The sequence below is a fragment of the Antechinus flavipes genome, chromosome 4 (genome assembly GCF_016432865.1).
Source record: "Antechinus flavipes isolate AdamAnt ecotype Samford, QLD, Australia chromosome 4, AdamAnt_v2, whole genome shotgun sequence".
Classification (NCBI taxonomy): domain Eukaryota; kingdom Metazoa; phylum Chordata; class Mammalia; order Dasyuromorphia; family Dasyuridae; genus Antechinus; species Antechinus flavipes.
The window spans coordinates 445,448,563-445,467,135 of NC_067401.1; the positions used below are offsets into that span (position 1 = coordinate 445,448,563).

At 33.3% G+C, this 18,573-nt stretch overlaps 1 protein-coding gene and 1 pseudogene across 2 annotated transcripts in view; one reads left to right on the forward strand and one right to left on the reverse strand.

Annotated features, from left to right (window-relative positions):
* The window catches only part of ZNHIT6 (zinc finger HIT-type containing 6), a 59,702-nt gene that overhangs the window by 12,651 nt on the left and 28,478 nt on the right, over positions 1-18,573 (reverse strand). For both annotated transcript variants that reach the window (XM_051999252.1, XM_051999251.1), the window contains 3 exons: positions 14,845-14,913; positions 13,709-13,789; positions 12,711-12,788 (listed from right to left, as the gene is read on the reverse strand). In XM_051999252.1, coding sequence (XP_051855212.1) covers positions 12,711-12,788; positions 13,709-13,789; positions 14,845-14,913 — 228 coding nt within the window. The remainder of the gene's footprint in view (positions 1-12,710; positions 12,789-13,708; positions 13,790-14,844; positions 14,914-18,573) is intronic.
* Positions 17,286-17,708, forward strand: LOC127559258 (nuclear nucleic acid-binding protein C1D-like; annotated as a pseudogene).

The window sequence follows — 18,573 nt, forward strand, 5'->3', positions numbered from 1 at the left end:
AATCTCAACAAGGTTTCTGTACACTTTAATTCCTTTCATGGCTTCTGTTATGTTAAGCAGTATTCAATATATCAACCATACTTCTCTGCAAGATTTTATAGGTTTTCTGATATAAACTATGTTGGTCTTAGCCATCTTTCTTCTATACTTAGGATTATTATAGATAAATGAGAATTATGTTCTCTATTCAAGTTATTAAGTGAACCCTCTGTATTAGATACCTAATACACAGATGGAATATTAGCGAAAATTTTCACACAGCCTTTTTATTGCTGATTTTCTCTTTTCTCAGGTATAACATTTCAATTCTCAGGTCTCTATTACCAGTACTCCTTAAATAGTAACATAATTCATCAATGGATTTTAGTTTCAAAACTGCTTTCATCCAAATACCTTGTGCATTACTATTAGTATCTTTTTTTTTTTTAAAGTCTATGATTTCACCAATAGTTCCTACTAGGAACTTCTAGCAACATAAATCAACATCTTTCCTACTAATTATTTTAGAATTTTTTTTGGTATATGTTTCCTATTAAAAAAATCTTATAAAGCTTAGTCAAAATCACATAGTAGGATGTGTGAGAGATGAGACTTGAATTCAGATCTTTTTAATTCTAAGACTTATTTTCTACCCACTAAGCTAAGCTATTATGTTACTTTGAAAATAAATCCTACAAATCTAAATAGCTAAAATATTAGCCAACAAAGTTTACCTCAGGCACAAAACTGACCATGTCTCTCTTGCTTATGTAACTTCAGGAGCTCCCCAAAACCTGTAAGATATTAAACTTCTTGGGTTGGAAAAAGTCAGCTCAAAGGCTGGCTCTAGCCTTATTACCCATTTATCCTCCTTTGGATATTTTTATGATAATCTAACTGGTCTCCTTACTTTTCCCTAAATAATGCATTCCTTATTCTGCTGTGGCCAAGGTTAAACCCTTTAACTTACGCTCTGGATTCCTTAAATCTCTACCTCTTTCAAAATTTTCTTGATGCTCCTTGTCATCACTCTTTTCACCTTAAGATTATCCCATCTATATTTATCTATTTACTGACTCTGAGTAGAATCATAGGTCCTTAATAAGGAAGACTTGGAGAAATGGGAGGCAGCACATTGGCATATTCATGAAGCTGTATGAAAGAGTAGGATTAGACATTTCCAGTTTTAGGAAGCAAAATAATAAATTTTATAAGAGGTAATATTAAAAAGTCTTCATGTCTTATCTTTTCCTATTTTCAACTGCTCTAATTTGTTACTGACTCCAAACTTACTCAGATGAGTTAGTTGATGGTACAACTACACACAGCTAGTTTAGAGACAACAAATTGGTAGTGGTTTTCTCTATGTTAAGTCAATCTTTTTTTTTTTTTGCATTATTATTTGGAGTTCACCATAGCTGATGCCTCTCATCTCTCTTTTTTACCTAGAGGTATTTATCTTATTTTTGATGTCTCAGAAATGCTTTTTGTTAATTGTTAATTACATCTCAGGCCTTTCTGTACCCATTCCTCCAGGACTTCACTCATATCAAGGAGAAACAAAAACATTTGATACACTGACTAAATCTCACAATGTGTATACTTATTTCCCAGGCTCTCAGCTGTAAAGAAGGAGGCATTTCATTCTTTTTTCTCCATTTTTTTAGTTATCCAAATTTCAGTATCACTTAAGGATCTTTTCATTTAAAATGTAGCAAACATTATATAAAATATTCTTTTGATTTTGCTTATTTCATTTTGCACAATTATCTCAATTTCTCCATTTGTAAACCTTTCATTTTTTTTGCTTCTTATTGAACAGTAATATTCTATTGCATGCATGGACTATAGTTTTTCATTCGTTCTTTTTTGTTTTGTTTCTAATTTTTTGCTATCTCAGAGTATTGTCTGTGGCTTTCTTGGGAGCACAGGCCTATTACTGGAGTTATTTATTGTAATCCAAATGTTGAATTACAAAATACAATTTACTCATTTTTCTTGCTTGATTCCAAATATCCAAATGATCAAACCAATCCACAATTCCTCCAACTGTGCATTCATGTGTTTATCTTTCCAGAGAGCCCACCAATATTGATTACTCTCTTTTGAGGACATCTGCCAGTTTCTAAGATGGAAGATGAATGTTACAAACTATTTTACTTTGTATTTCTCTTATGATTAACTCTTTGGAACATGATTTCCAGTCATTTATACTACATGATTCTTTTAACCTTTTTCATATAATATCTTTTGGCCTTTGTACACTGATTTATTATTAGAGAAAAGTGCTTAGTTCTATATTTGTATTAGCACCTATATATTTCAGAGATGAGTCTTATGCTGGTGACTGTTAATAATATCTTTTTCTATTCATTACCTTTTCTTTTTCTGTCTTCAGTGTCATGCAAATCTTTTAAGTTTCATTTAATCAAAACCATTTTTTATTTAGCTATTTTTTCTATTCTTCAGTTAAGAATTATTTCCCTGACCAGAGCCAAAGTACTTTTCTTGTTGTTTTTTAACTTTTTTTTTTAATGATCTAACATTCTACTCACGTCAATACACATTCAGAAGTTATTCTATTTTCTTAGCAAAAATATTTATGACATAAAATTGAAACAAGGTTAATACAGTGTCCATAAATCTCTTTTCTTTCTCAATTCTGATCCATATTTTCTAAACTTTTCTAACATGTTGAATTCTAAATGGCTCTACTTTACTCTTTTATGCCCACCTTTGCTTTAAAATCCTATTAAAGTATATGCTTATCGAAACTGTTGGGTATTACTAAGTTCTTTATACAATTTCTCTATCTCCTTATCCTTGGCAACAGATGTTGGTGCATAAGCTGCAATTAACTTCATGGTGGTCTTTTTGCAAATGCTGAAATATGAGAAGACGAAGTGTCTGTGAAATTAGTTTGTTTTTGTCTCTAAAAGGAGAAAAGCAATTTGGCTAATTCCTTTTACTTGTCTTTTCCAGGAGAATCTGTTCCCTCCAGATAATATTGATTTGATTTTGTCTTATGTTTTATAAAAAATGCAAATATTCAAATTGATGATTAGTTCATCTAGTAGTATGTCAACTGGCAAGCACTAGGCCATTGACAAGGATCTTACATCAAAGGTATTGACTAATAAATTAACATTTATAGATGGTTTAAAAAACTGTCTAACTCCTAACACCCTCTGCCCTCTTTTTCACTACAAAGCTGAAAAAGACTGCTAAGGACATTCTATTTCTTCAAGACTTGGCTCAAATTCATCTTTGGTAAGAGGTCTTTCCCAGTCCCCCAAATGTTTGTCCTTCTATTTCATTATTATCTTTCTAGCTACACTGGTATGCATCTTTAAAGTGACCTTTCATTCCTCTTTCCCATACCCTAATGAGGAACTAAATAGGCTTCATAATGTCATGCTTCTCCCTTCTTGGAAGTCTTCAAGTAAGGGCCAGAAGAACACTTGTGGATCTTATTTAGATGGCCAATAGTGTCTCTATAGTCCCCATCGTCTCTTAATACATTCCTCTTTTTCACCCATAGAACTACAAATTTATCCCAAGAAGTGACTTCAGAGGCCTTTTAGCTTAACCCCTTCACTGTGAGGATGAAGACATTGAATCTGTGAGAATTGAGTGACTTGCCCAAAATCATATGGGCCAGGTCAAAGACAAAATGTGACCCCATGTCCTCTAACCCCAGACTCAATGCTAGGCCCACTTGTGTCTCTACCCAAGCTCACAAAAGCCTCTCCCAGACAACGAAACAGGTTATCTGTGCTCAGTCTCTTAGCTCTCCACAAAACTGGCAAAGTGATCTCTCATGACCCAGGTCTGGTCTCACCATTCCCATGCTCAGGAATCCCATGGCCATCCAGCATTTCCAGCCTTCTACAATCTGGCTATAACCTATTCTTCCAGATTTATTTCCTATTATTAACCTATACAAACTATGCTACTCAAGAGATACAATGAGAAATTCTATTCAAAATAACTGTTGACAGCATAAAATATTTGGGAATCTATCTACCAAAGGAAAGTCAGGAATTATATGAACGAAATTACAAAAAACTTTCCACACAAATAAAGTCAGACTTAAATAATTGGAAAAATATTAAGTGCTCTTGGATAGGCCGAGCGAATATAATAAAGATGACAATACTCCCTAAACTAATCTATTTATTTAGTGCTATACCAATCAGACTTCCAAGAAAATATTTTAATGATCTAGAAAAAATAACAACAAAATTCATATGGAACATTTAATAAAAAGGTCGAGAATCTCAAGGGAATTAATGAAAAAAAAAATCAAATGAAGTTGGCCTAGCTGTACCTGATCTAAAATTATATTATAAAGCAGCAGTCACCAAAACCATTTGGTATTGGCTAAGAAATAGATTAGTTGATCGGTAGAATAGGTTAGGTTCATAAGACAGAATAGTCAACTATAGCAATCTAGTATTTGACAAACCCAAAGATCCTAACTTTTGGGATAAGAATTCATTATTTGATTAAAAACTGCTGGGATAACTGGAAATTAGTATGACAGAAATTAGGCATGGACTCACACTTAACACCGTATACCAAGATAAAATCAAAATGGGTCCATGATCTAGGCATAAAGAAGGAGATTATAAATAAATTAGAGGAACATAGGATAGTTTATCTCTCAGATTTGTGGAGGAGAAAGAAATTTGTGACAAAAGATGAACTAGAGACCATTACTGATCACAAAATAGAAAATTTTGATTATATCAAATTAAAAAGCCTTTGTACAAACAAAACTAATGCAAACAAGATTAGAAGGGAAGCAACAAACTGGGAAAACATCTTCACAGTTAAAGGTTCTGATAAAGGCCTCATTTCCAAAATATAGAGAGAATTGACTCAAATTTATAAGAAATCAAGCCATTCTCCAATTGATAAATGGTCAAAGGATATGAACAGACAATTTTCAGAGGATGAAATTGAAACTATTACCACTCATATGAAAGTGTTCCAAATCATTATTGATCAGAGAAATGCAAATTAAGACAACTCTGAGATACCACTACACACCTGTCAGATTGGCTAAGATGACAGGAAAAAATAATGATGAATGTTGGAGGGGATGCGGGAAAACGGGGACACTGATGCATTGTTGGTGGAGTTGTGAACGAATCCAACCATTCTGGAGAGCAATATGGAATTATGCCCAAAAAGTTATCAAACTGTGCATACCCTTTGATCCAGCAGTGTTTCTATTGGGCTTATATCCCAAAGAAATATTAAAGAAGGAAAAGGCACCTGTATGTGCCAAAATGTTTGTGGCAGCCCTGTTTGTAGTGGATAGAAGCTGGAAATTGAATGGATGCCCATCAATTGGAGAATGGCTGAGTAAATTGTGGCATATGAATGTTATGGAATATTATTGTTCTGTAAGAAATGACCAGCAGGATGAATACAGAGAGGCTTGGAGAGACTTACATGTAGTGATGCTGAGTGAAATGAGCAGAACCAGGAGATCATTATACACTTCAACAATGATACTACATGAGGATGTATTCTGATGGAAGTGGATTTCTTTGACAAAGAGACCTAACTCCGTTTCAATTGATAAATGATGGACAGAAGCAGCTACACCCAAAGAAAGAACACTGGGAAATGAATGTAAACTATTTGCATTTTTGTTTTTCTTCCCGGGTTATTTTTACCTTCTGAATCCAATTCTCCCTATGCAACAAGAGAACTATTTGGTTCTGAAAACATATATTGTATCTAGGATATACTGCAACATATTTAACATATATAGGACTGCTTGCCGTCTAGGGGAGGGGAGAAGGGAGGGAGAGGAAAAATCGGAACAGAAGTGAGTGCAAGGGATAATGTTGTAAAAAAATTACCCTGGCATGGGTTCTGTCAATAAAAAGTTATATATATATAAAACAAACAACAAAAAAACAAAAACAAAGACAAAAAAAAAAAAAAAAACCTAGGCTACTAAATGTTGATAAACATTTAGGTATGTTCTAATTGCTGCAGGGAAGCATTGCTTTTCTACTATGACTTCTAGTATATGCTAAGCTTCTTGAGGGAGTCATCCTGAAGCTAATGTCCAAGAAAAGCCTTTAGATTCACTGATTTCTAATAGAGTTGAACGTGATTGTTATTACCTAAGTATACTTTCTTCTTTGGATTGATTACAGGAAATGTCAGTGGTACTAAAGAAATTCCAAAAGGGAAATTATGAAAAATAATGTAAATGAGATCTAAAAAGAAGTGGCTTGCTTTTGATTATTAAAACATTCTCTCACCACAAAATTACATTCAATAAGTTTGCATAGAAGCCAATAGCATATTCTCTGTTTATATAAGTAGAAGGCAGCTGAAAGTAGTTAAGAATGTGCTTAGAAATCCTGGAATTCTTTTAATGTTCTGTGATAGATTTAATACTGTATCATTATCACTTAAATATTTTTCATTTCCAAAATCTCCAAGTTTCTTTTTAGGGTAAGGTGAAGACAAAAAGAAATTCTGAATTAACAAGTACAAATCAGTACACTAAAAAGTATAATTTTCATTCTAAGGTGCAAACTGGCAATTCTATTCTTCAAAGTATTATTATTATTAAGCCTTCTTCCCCTAGTTATTAATCCAATTTAAGAAAATAACAATTTTAGTGCATAAACTTTTAAAAATAAAAATATGCATTAAAACTTAAGAAAAAAAATCTAGATTAATTAATATATTTGGAGAAAAGGTCTATAGGTTTTACCTATAGGGATCCAAAGGGATCCACAAAAAAGATCAAGATCTGATCTTGTCTAATCTTCTCACAGAAGCTGAAACTTAGGAAGTTAAATAAAGTGATAAAAGGAGGAAGAAGAGTCAATATTCAAAAGCAAGTCTACCTCCAAATCTACCAATCTTTCTATTGTGCTACTTACTACACACAACACTTGAACTAGGTCTGCTGTTATCAAAACAGTCCCAGTTAGAAGCATTTATTTTCTTGTTTCTTTGTATTTGTCCTTATGATCTAATTGTTCATAATGGGCACAAAAAATGAATGAGGGGAAGAGAAAGAAAAAACACAACTTAATATTACAAGTGGATATCAGCTTTACACACATTCTATTGAGACAAACTTAACTGACTGTGATATATACAAAGCAGCTGGGTCAGACGGCCTACATGGAGTAAGGAATTAAGGCATTAGCTAGACAAAAATTTGTCTGAAAGAACTCTTTAGATCAACTGTATGATACGGCAGACAAGGAAGCTACGGCAGACAAAGAAGCTAATGTGACTTTAGGGTGCATCAAAATTTTAGAGGTACAGACTCCAGGAATGAGATGATAGTCCTATGGTGCTGTCTTAACAAAGTATAACTAAAATGTTATATTCATTTCTAAATGCCATTTTAGGAAGGATATTGACAGTCTGGAGAATTTCCAGAGGAGAGGAATCAGATTGTGAAAGTACTGAATTCATGCCAAAGAAGGATAGTTTGAAAGATCTAGAGATGTAAAGGCTACAGAAGAGAAGGCCCAGAAGACATATGATTTATCAATTATTCAAGAGACTATTATATGTGGGGAAATAATTATCCTTTTCTGTCTTAGAAGGCAAAGCTAGGAGCAAGGGATAGAAATTACAGAAGCAATGTCAGGCTTGATGTAAAGAATAATTTCTTTAAGTCAGAGCTAGTCTGAGCACCCTTGGGAAGAAAGCAGGATGAGATGGAGAGTCAAAGATAACTTCTGTTTCACAAATATGACCATGGAATTAAAGCTATAAGAGACCTCAGATGACACTTAACCCTCTCATTTGACAAATGAGGAAACTAAATTCTCCTAGGTCAGATGATTCATTGAAGATCACAGAGGCAGCAAGCTGAGTTCCAAGGATTCTGACTCTAAATTCAGGCCTTTTCCCATGCTGTTTCCCTAAGGAACATCTGGCTCAAAATGCCTACTAGGGAGCTGGTAATCCGGATCAGAAGCTAAGAACAAAGCTGGTTATATCAATCTGGGAGTTATGTGCAGAAAAGATGATAACTACTATGAGAAATGAATTCACTAACAAAGTGTAGAAAGAAGAGGGCTCAGGATAAATTCTCTGGGATATATCCAGTTAAATAGGATGGTCCAGAAACGGAACTTAAGAATCAATTAAACAAATAGGCATGGAACCAAGAGAGAATCCAAGGAGGAAAAAAATAGTAAATAAAGTCAAATTCTATAGAGAGGATGAGAAGGATGAAGTAGGGGAGGAGTGGAGAAGGTCACCTGATCTGGCAATGAAAGAGATCATGGGTGACTCTGTAGAGCAGTTTGGTTTCAGTTGGGTGATGAAGTTGGAGGCCAGGATGCAAAGGTGAGAAGAGGAAAAGAGGATGGGGTACAGAAAACAAGAGTGCCTAATGTTGGTCTGGGAAAGAGAAATCAGGGAAGATGTGGGTAAGTTAAGTAGAGGGGAGACTAGATCAGAGAGAAGGTAGGATGAACGCTGGGTCAGCCTGCCAAAGAAAACTGAAGGTGAGACCAAAAACGTACAACTAGAGTCTGGAGATGAGACCAAAGGTACAACTAGAGACCTAGTTTTCAGGAAGAAGTTCTAATTTCTCTGCATCTCCTCATGAGAGAATAGGGTAAAGAGAAAAGGGGAATAATGTGAAGTACAGGATGAGCTGGAAGGGAGCTGAGGTGCCTCTCCACTCTGACAGTTTGTGATTTTAATTCTAGCATTCAACAAGTAATTCAAATTCTAGTCAAATCACATAACTCAAAGCCCTCGTTTCAGCAAGAAGTGAAGTTCCAAAATGTCAAGGGACTCACTCGAGGTCCCAGACCTACAAACACTATAAAGCCCACAAGCCAAAGATGGCTTATCTGTTAGCTGTCTACCAATCCATATTGACTAAGCACCTACTATATGTTAGGCCCTGTACTTGGCTCTTAATCAAAAGACGATCCCTGTCCTCAAGAAGCCTATAATTGAATGGGAAAAAAACAGGCAAACAAATACGTACAAAGAACCCATATACAGAGGGAAAGCTCTGGAATTACGAGGGGTTGGGGAAGGCTTCCTGTAAAAGATGGAATTCTGGCTTGGACTTGGAGGAAGTCAATACTTAAAGTGGAAGAGGGAGAGCATTCCAGGCCTGGAGAATGACCAGAGAAAATGCCCTCTCGCATATGTCAAAAGAAATCTGCATTAATTAATATGATTAGGAAAGTGCCTTCTAAAGGCAAGGGACAAACAACCTATTGCCATGACAGTTAAAACAACACTATGTAATCCATAACTTCAAAAAGCTACCAAAAATTATTTGGTTGATATGAACCCTATTCTAGTATACAAGCTAGGTTCAGTCAACATTCCTTCAATGATCAATTTTACAGAACTTTTGTATTAAGCATATTTTCTTTTACTGTAAAAATATTCTTTAGGAGAAATTTTTTTTTACTCCCAGTACAGCAAGAAGTTTAAAAAAAATTTTTTTTTCTAGCTTCAACTTATTATTTACTTGATATGGGCATAATTATGTAATTTTGACTTTGAAAAATCAGTTTGTATTAATTTACAAAGTAGGCTTTCTAATCACAGCCAGTAAGTTGTTTAATGCTATTTTACATTTTTTTTTCCCTTTTATTTATTTTAGGCTTAACACCTATAATATAAGCCTTCAGTCACAAAGAGTAAAATCTGATACTTCTTAAAGCAAAATGAAATCTGTGTCTTAATAGACTGCATATGTTGGCAGCACATTATTACTTTTCCTTAGCATAAATATATATAATTTCAACATGTAAATTTGTTGCAAAAGTGAACCCAATATAAAGGAAAAAAAAAAACTAGAATTGGCAAAACCAGAATCTGGCTGTTCAGTGTATATAATAGCTAAAATGAATAGTTCATTCATTCAGTCAATAAGCATTTAAGTACCTATTATGCTCTAAGCACTGAAATGCTACCAATAAACCAATTCATAAAGGATGGCAAAATGTACAGAATTAACAAAATCAAACGTCTGGTAAAAGATATTAATTGTGAAGCCACTGGAATGCTTAAGGATTCTAGAATTTTTAAAAAATCAAATAGCCCACAAAGCTATAAATTCTCAGTAAACATTTTAAAGGAAATATTTAAATCCTCTTTGATTCTTATTTTAAAAATTAGAAGATACAAATTTTATGAATTCAAATAATCTTAGTTTTCTAAACATAATGTTAAAATTCTAATTATGAATATTAGTATTCAAATGCTAATTTTGATCTAAATACAAATATGATTTTAAAACTGATTATTAAAATCTTATGCATGTGTATAGATGGATCAATGGATGTGTACACACAAGCATGTATAGATAAATAAATAATTGTATCTAATTTCCTAAAATATCAGAGTATGTTAAGAAAACTCCTAACGGAATTTATACAGACAGCATAGGAATATGCCATCAACACATTTGAGATAGATGGAGATTTTGTCATCAAAGATTTTATAACATCTCTAGTATACATTCCCTTACTCCCTTCTGATATTGCTTCCACACTGGTTCAGGCCCTTGTCATCCCATGCCTCACCGACTGCCAACAGTTTATGGCTGGCATCCCTGCTTCAAATCTTTCCTTGACCTGGCACAACTTCTGCTCAGCATTCTAATTGATCTTCTCCAAGCACAGGTCTATGTCATCCCTCCAACCCCCAAAAAATAACCTGCAAAGGCTCTATATCACCTCTAGAAACAAATAGGAACCATTTGTTTGACATTTAAATCCCCTTATAACCTGACCCCCTCCCCCCACCTGTCCAACTCTCTTCTATATTATTCATTCTCTTCCCTTTCTCAACATACTTTGCAATTCAATGACAATGACCTTGCTCTTTCTCAAACAATTTCCATCTCTAGACATTTTCAGTGACTATCCTCCATTTCTAAAAATGCCCTTTCTCCTCATCTCTGCCTCCCACTTCTATAAGTAACCTTTTCTGATTTCTTTCAATTCTGTGCCTTTCCTCTGTTGATTTCTGCCAACTTATCCTGTACACAACTTGTTTGTACATAATTGTGAGTTCTGTGAGTTCCTTGAGTGCAATTGCAATTGGGCAGGGATCCTTCTGCCTCAGAGCTAAGTACGGGGCCTAACAAAGAGTAGGTGCTTAGTCAATATTGCCTTTGCAACTGTCTTGTAGTCTCTCATCTTTCTTTGGCAATGCCTAGCACACATTAAATGTTTAATATTATATATGTTTAAAACTTAGAACTTAGAATGTCAGAGCTGAGAGGGGCCCTAGAACTTGGAATGTCAGAGCAAAAAAAAACCTTAGAACCTAGAATATCAGAGCAGAAGGACCTCAAAATTCATCAGTCCAGCCTCCAACCCAGAAAAAGTATCTTCTTTCTAGCATTGCCAACTGAACCAAGATCATTCCAGTTCTACTTTCACCTAACACTTTCATGTAACAGGGAGGTTCCTCCCTATTAAGACAATGCTTTTTGTGTTAGATACCTGTGATTGGTGACATTGTTCCAATTAATCTGCTGCATTAATGAATTTTCAACTACAAGCACCTGAATAGCTGTCATTGTTAGAGGTCATGTCTTCTTACATAAAGTCTAAATGTGCCATTCTCTAACTTCCCCTCTTTTTTATGGGGGGAAGGGAAGACAAGGAAATAGGCACTCATTAAGTTGCCTACTGTGTGTTAGGCACTTTGCTAAGAGCTTTAGAAATACTATCTCACATAAAATTGCCATCTTAATAATATCCCTAACTCATCACTTACAAATAACTTACAACACTTACCACTTAAAAAGAATCTTTCTAAGCCACTTAATAGATGAAGAGACTGAAGCACTCAAATTTTTATCTACTCCATTCTTAATGCACAGATACGGAGCCAAGATTAGAACAGATGTCTCCAGACTTTAAGCTGTCTTGCCATCCTGGTTTGCTCTGCTCTCAATCTGGCAGAATTTTAGATTCCCTAAAAATCCCATAGAAACGTGTAGTTCTTACTTCCCTCAAATCATAATTCTAAAGATAAAATGAGAGAAAACATGCCTAGTTCTATGCAATTCTTAAAGCTACACAAACAAGCTATTATTTTCGATTATTCAATTTAACATATATCATACAATTACTGTAGTTACCATGTACTTATTCAAATAAGAATTGATTCTGATGGATCTGAATATCTAGAATTTTCAATATTTAATATTTCTCTTACTTAAACAGTGTGAAACTTGGAAATCTAAAGATGAGTTAGGGTTTCCTTGGTTGCAACCAAATTCCAATGGTATTTGTTATAAGATAAAGAGAATCAATTTTAGAATTAAAATTCTAATGGAAGAAAAATTCTAAGAGTAGTTACCAATAGGAATGCTATTTTTTTTTTCCTCCTTGCAGATGTCATTCATATTTTGAAGTTAAAGGTAATTCCCTGTCTGCTTTTAGTCTGGCAAAAAAACAATTTTACGACATCAAAAAAACAATTTATGAGTTACCTTCTACAACTGAAAGTAGCATTTTAAGGTTTTTAATATGGAACTCTATTTTTGCTTGTTACTTTCTTAGGCCATGTTTGTTTGCTTCATGTTCATTTAAAAATTTGAACTCTTTGTGAAGTTCATGAAATTTAAAATTTAAAAGTCAAATGGCATGACACAAAAAAGGTTTTAACAACATCAACTACTTGGATAGATCAATGTTTGGAAGCCCATCTGGGAATGAGGAGAATTTTACCTGATTAAGTTATGCTGCATATTTTCAATCTTCATTAAAATCTGTACACCACTCTCAGAAAACACATAAGCTTTTAACCTGAAATTCAATTAGTCCTTAATTAGTAACATTCCATAACAACAAAAGAAACAAACTTGATTTCTCATTATCCCTCAGACAGATACAGCTAAAAAGATATTTTCCAACCAGTATCTTGATGTAAGAAAAAACAATCCACCCCAATCCTCTTTCCCCCCCTCATTATTCCATTAAAGATCTTCATTTGAAAATATTCCTTTTACCCAATTATGCTAATCTGATTGTCATTTTCATTTAATTTTTTTTTAAACTTTTATTTAATATACTAGGCCTAGCTAGTACTTGAAAGTAATTTATCAAAAGTATAGCGCATTTTTTATAGCCAACTATGTGGAATCTCTTAATTATTTGATTGTAAAAAGGCACAAATGCCTTCCCAAATGTATTGATATTGAGGATGGCATCCCTGTGGCTCAGCTTTGAGCGAGGAGAAAGATGAAAACAAATTGGGAACGCACAAGACACTTCAGTGTATAGTCAGTCTAAACCTGTGCTTCAAGTTTCCCTGGAGCTACACCATCAATTTATTTACATTCCAAGTGAATATATTGAAATAAAAAAGAGAGATTCTTTATGATATAGAACTGTCCCTGCAGACATCTTTCAGCACCATCATTAACAAATTAAGATAAGTCTAACAGAATTTTCAATGTGTATTAGTGATACAGAAACTAAGTTTCAAGCACTAAGTTTATCTACAAATGGTACAATTTCCATCAAGTAATAGTAATGAGAAAACCTTTATTTAAAAGTCTGATTTACTATGAAGATAATACTATAATGATTGAATTATATTCAAAGTGAAATTATGGTATTAAATTTGAAATATGAAGCTGATAAAATGATAACTAGAGAGTGGTTTAGAAACCATTAATGTCCATAATCCAACTTCAGAAAGTTTTAAGATTTTAAAAGCATACCTCTGACGAATTACAGGATCAGATTTTTCAGGATCAATGTAGGTTCTTAAGATTTCATGAAGCTTCTTATCACCAGGTACTCTTTTTACAAAAGATAGAAAAGACAAAGGATAACATTTATGATACTCTATTGAAGATGTTAAAGTTTAAAAACCAATGGAACTTTTGCATTTTGATTTAACTTTTTAAAAAAATCTGATTGTCTTTTGTTTTTTACATCTAAGTCACTTCCAAATATATATGCTTTCCTTTAACATGCTTTTAAACAAAAATTATTTTATAAAATGCTTTTAAGACTTTTTGGACATGCTTATTAATAACCTCATAAAAACATCTCGAGAATTTTACTATAATCAAGTTATGAATATATAAAGTTTCTTTTAATATGTACTTGCAAAAATGGAATTAGCGTTATTAAAAAAATAAGTTTGCTAATGGCTAAAAAGGTAAAAAGTTTAGCCACTTTAACTGTTGAGGACAGACAAAAGAATTTTTACCCACAAAGTAATAATAGTTTTTCAACTTCTTCATATATATCATTTCAAACCACAAAATTGCTCAGCAAGATGTTTGAAATAATATGTAAAATATTTCTTGATCCTTCAGATGCATACAATTGCATACACATTCAGGGAAAAAAAAAATAAGTCCTTTCCTTATTTTTGGTAAAGATTAGTCTTAGAGAAAAGCTCAAAGAACTTCATGGAAGTCCAAATTGACAATCTGAAGTGAACAACAACCATGAATGTGATAACAGTGCATATTATATGGACTTTCCTCAAAGCAATCTAAAGGAATAAATCTATGTTCTACTTTTTGCAAGGAAAACACAATCACCTTCAGGTGTCAAAAATATAAAAAAGATAAGGCTGGCATTATGTGAGTGTATGCATGAATGTATGTGTATGTAACATATATTTGTATATATAAATGTCTCTACCTTATCATTTATTGGCAAAGTCTATTTAAATATAGGCACTTGGAAATAAGTGAAAGTAGTATTCTGCCAGTTATTTATTAACTTTTATAATGAAATAGTTTATTTCTAGCTCTAAAATTCTGTTGATATTCATTCTACTAAATGGGGTTTCTGTCTACTAAAATCATTTTTTTATATAGGCACATGTAAATCATACCCTTTCTCCACATATTCAGCATGACTCTGAGGAAACAGGAGTTTCAGATGCCAATAGAAACGCTGCTCTCTAAAATGTAATAAAATAATAGCAATTATTACACAGATAAATTAATATTAAGTTACAAAAATAATTTCCTTGAACTAATGATCGAAATGACAATCTTTTAAAAGTAATATTCTTGAAATTCAATATTTCTTCCACAAAGAAATATTTTGCTTTTTGCAGAATTTTAAGTTCTACTCTTAACAATTCTAGTGCATACTTTTTAGAAGGAAAAATAATGGTGATAGTTCAAGTTTGTATAATGCTTTAAGGTTTTAAAAACCCTCTGAGAATAATCCAAGAGGGATGGGGCTTAGCATGGAGCCAGTCTCCCCTGACCCGCTGTCCCCTCCAAAGAACCCCAAAGAGAAGCTAAAAGGCTAAAAACCATCCAAGAAAATTAAAGTCCAACCAAAGTTTTCAAAATGAATAAACCTATTACAACTAAAAAATACTCCAGGGCAAGTAAATCAGCTAAAAATGATTTTTAAAAAAAAGGGGAAAAAAATCACCAAATACTCAAATAGATAAGAAATACATTCAAAGGGATTAGGCAAGAATTGGTGACTGGAAAAAGATCAGGAGACCAAATACAAGGAGATGAAGAGAGCAAAAAAAGCAAGTTAACACCTAAAAAAAAATAAATAAAAGTCAAATAAGTACAGCAGAGAGGCAAGATCAATCTCTATTTCCTAGAGCCGACGATAGAAACAGTTTGTTAAAGTAATTTGCCGAAGATCATTCAGCAAGCACCAACAGCGAGGATTAAAGGTAGGTCTATGTAAATGGCATATCACTGGAAGAGTTGGTAAACACAGGTGCAGATCATACGGTCATTAGAGGTGCCAATTGGCCCAATCCTTGGTCAACACCTATATGTCTGACGTAGGATGATCAATAGCAGCTGAAGTTAGTGCTATGCCTTTGAGATGGATATTTGAAGGTGAAACAGTTTTTATTCCTTTTGTAGTTGGAAAAAAAATCCCTATCAATTTGTGGGGAAGAGACATTTTACAATAGGATTACAAATGAGCTCTTCAGCTTTTTAGGCAGGCTGCTGTTGAAGGCCTGCCTGCACTCTCACCTGTTCCCATTCAATGAAAAACTGATACACCTTTGTGGGTAGAACAGAGGCCCTTAGCGAGTGATAAGATTCAGGCGTTATCAGATATAGTACAGAAGCAACTTGACCAAGGACATTTACAACCTTCTCTACGTCTTTGGAATTCCCCTGTATTTGTTGTAAAAAAAGAAATCTGGAAAATGTTGACTGACTTGAGAAAAGTAAATGAACAGATGGAAACTATGGGAACTCTTCAGCCTGGACTTCCATCTCCTACTCAATTGCCTAGAGAATGGCCTCTGAGTTATAGACATTAAGGGTTGTTTCTATTCTATCCCTCTAGATAAGAAGGATATAAAAAGATTTGCCTTTTCAGTACCCAGCGCTAATTTAGCTGAGCCTTATAAAAGATATGGACAGTTTTGCCATAGGGAATGAAAAATAGCCCTACTATGTGTCAAATGTATGTAGCTGCTGCTCTTACTCCAGTAGGAAAAATATTTCCAAAAGTTACGTTATTACATTACATGAAATTATATTGAGGTGTGTACCTGAGGAACAAATATTAGAAGCATGTCTACAAAAGACCATAGAAACACCAAGGAACTACAAATTGCATATAGCTCCAGAAAAAATTCAAAAATTTTCAATATTTAGGATATGAAATATACCCTAAGGTGCTTACAATACAAAAATTTTATTTTAGAACAGAGAAGTTGAACACCTTAAATGACTTTCAAAAATTAATAGGAGATATCCAATGGATGCATCCAGTGTTAGGCTTAACTACCTATCAATTACAACCATTATATGACATTTTAAGGGGAGACACTGCTTTAAACTCATCATGTCAACTTACAAAAGAAGTTCAAGAGGCTTTGAGAGAAGTCAGACTGGCAGACTGCTAGAGGAGACTGGGTCAAACTATAACAGACACAGACTACATAAGAGACAATAAAAACTTTGGACTCTATTCTCGTCCATTCTCGTGGTATCTATCCTACTGAGACCAAGGCCCTTCTGGAAGACCTCCAGAAAGCTAACACAAACATTACAGGTCTACCTTTTGATTCCAAGCCAAGTAATCTTTCCAAAGCACTTCATATCTGCTCACAAATATACCTACATGTACAAAATGATGACTATACACATATACTGAAAATATAAAAAATAATTTCAGACGGAAATTCATCTATTATCTTTAAATATCTGTAACTTGTATTCTAACGTATGGAAAAAGGATACTGAGACAGGCCATGATGCACGGAAGTAGCATTGTCCTTTAAAAGGTATTTATTGCTCCCTTGGAGGAGTGAGTGCCAGATGAATTAGCATGGCAGAAGATAGTAATGGAGAAGATCATTTAGCAGAAATTCATAACAATCTGTCAGCATTTGACAGTTCCCTTCGTTCTGTGATGAAATGCTAAAGACTATGATGTCAATTTCTAGAAATGAGTTATTTAAAAAGTTGGACCCACTTAAACAAGTCAAATTGGATTTAATTTCTGCTTATACGCTGAATTCAATGCTTTGTGTTTACTTGGCCATTCAAGAAGTTAATTTCAAGTAACATATAGTAAAGAAAGAAATAAGATCTAATAAGAATATATATGAGCAAAGAAACAGGCAAGAAAATGGCTGCCGAAGTAGATAAAGAAGCTGCTGTAAAATTTGAAAGAAATGTTTTTTGGGAAGTCAAAACGGAAAAAGAAGCAAAGTTTTCAAATAAAGGAAAAAAAAATTTTAAAATATGAATTTTTGGTTCTGTTTGATGAATATTTGGAAGTATTCCATGTTAACTTTTGGCACCATCCCTTCAAAAACAGGTAAAAAATGGAGTAAGATTGTATTGAATTTTAACTGCAAAAACTAAGATTTAAATCTATGTAAGATATGGCATAAGATGCTTTCTCCTAATATTTTAATGTTTTTCTAGTTCTCAAAAATTTGAAATTTCATATCCATATTTTGCTAAGTATTCACCTATGAATTATTACATTTTAGTTGTATTTTTTGTAAAAACAAAACAAAACAAAACAAAAAAATGCCCCGAGAGTAGCTATTATAGTGTTCTTATAAGTTATATGAATTCTGCAAATGAAATTTGGGGTTAATAATACAATTGTTTTTGGCATATTGTGTTTAAAAAAAAGATAAAGTGACTAAATATTTCTTTATAGTATAATTATTATGGTTATGCCTTTTTATTTCTAGAAATCACTGATCATTTAAAAATAATTGATATATGATAAAACTTAAAGGGTCATATATAATTTACAACTATTTGTCTACAATGTCCATTTAAAAATAAATGGAAATGTGATTTAAATAAACAGTTGAGATTTCATACTGAAGCCTAGGTTTTGCGTAAAGAATCACAAATTCTTTGAGTAAAGAATCATAAATTCTGGGAAAGAATCCCAGATGTATCTACTTTCAACACAATTTTAATTTTACCAGCAAAGAAGCTACAATCCAGATATGACTTGTTCCCATTCCCTTTCTCTAGAAATTAGGGTTGTTATCTTTGTTTTAATGACTTCTGAATAAGTTTTTTTTTCAGATAATTCATTTAAGATAGTCATCCTGTTCAAAGGAATTGCATTGCAGAAGTTCCTA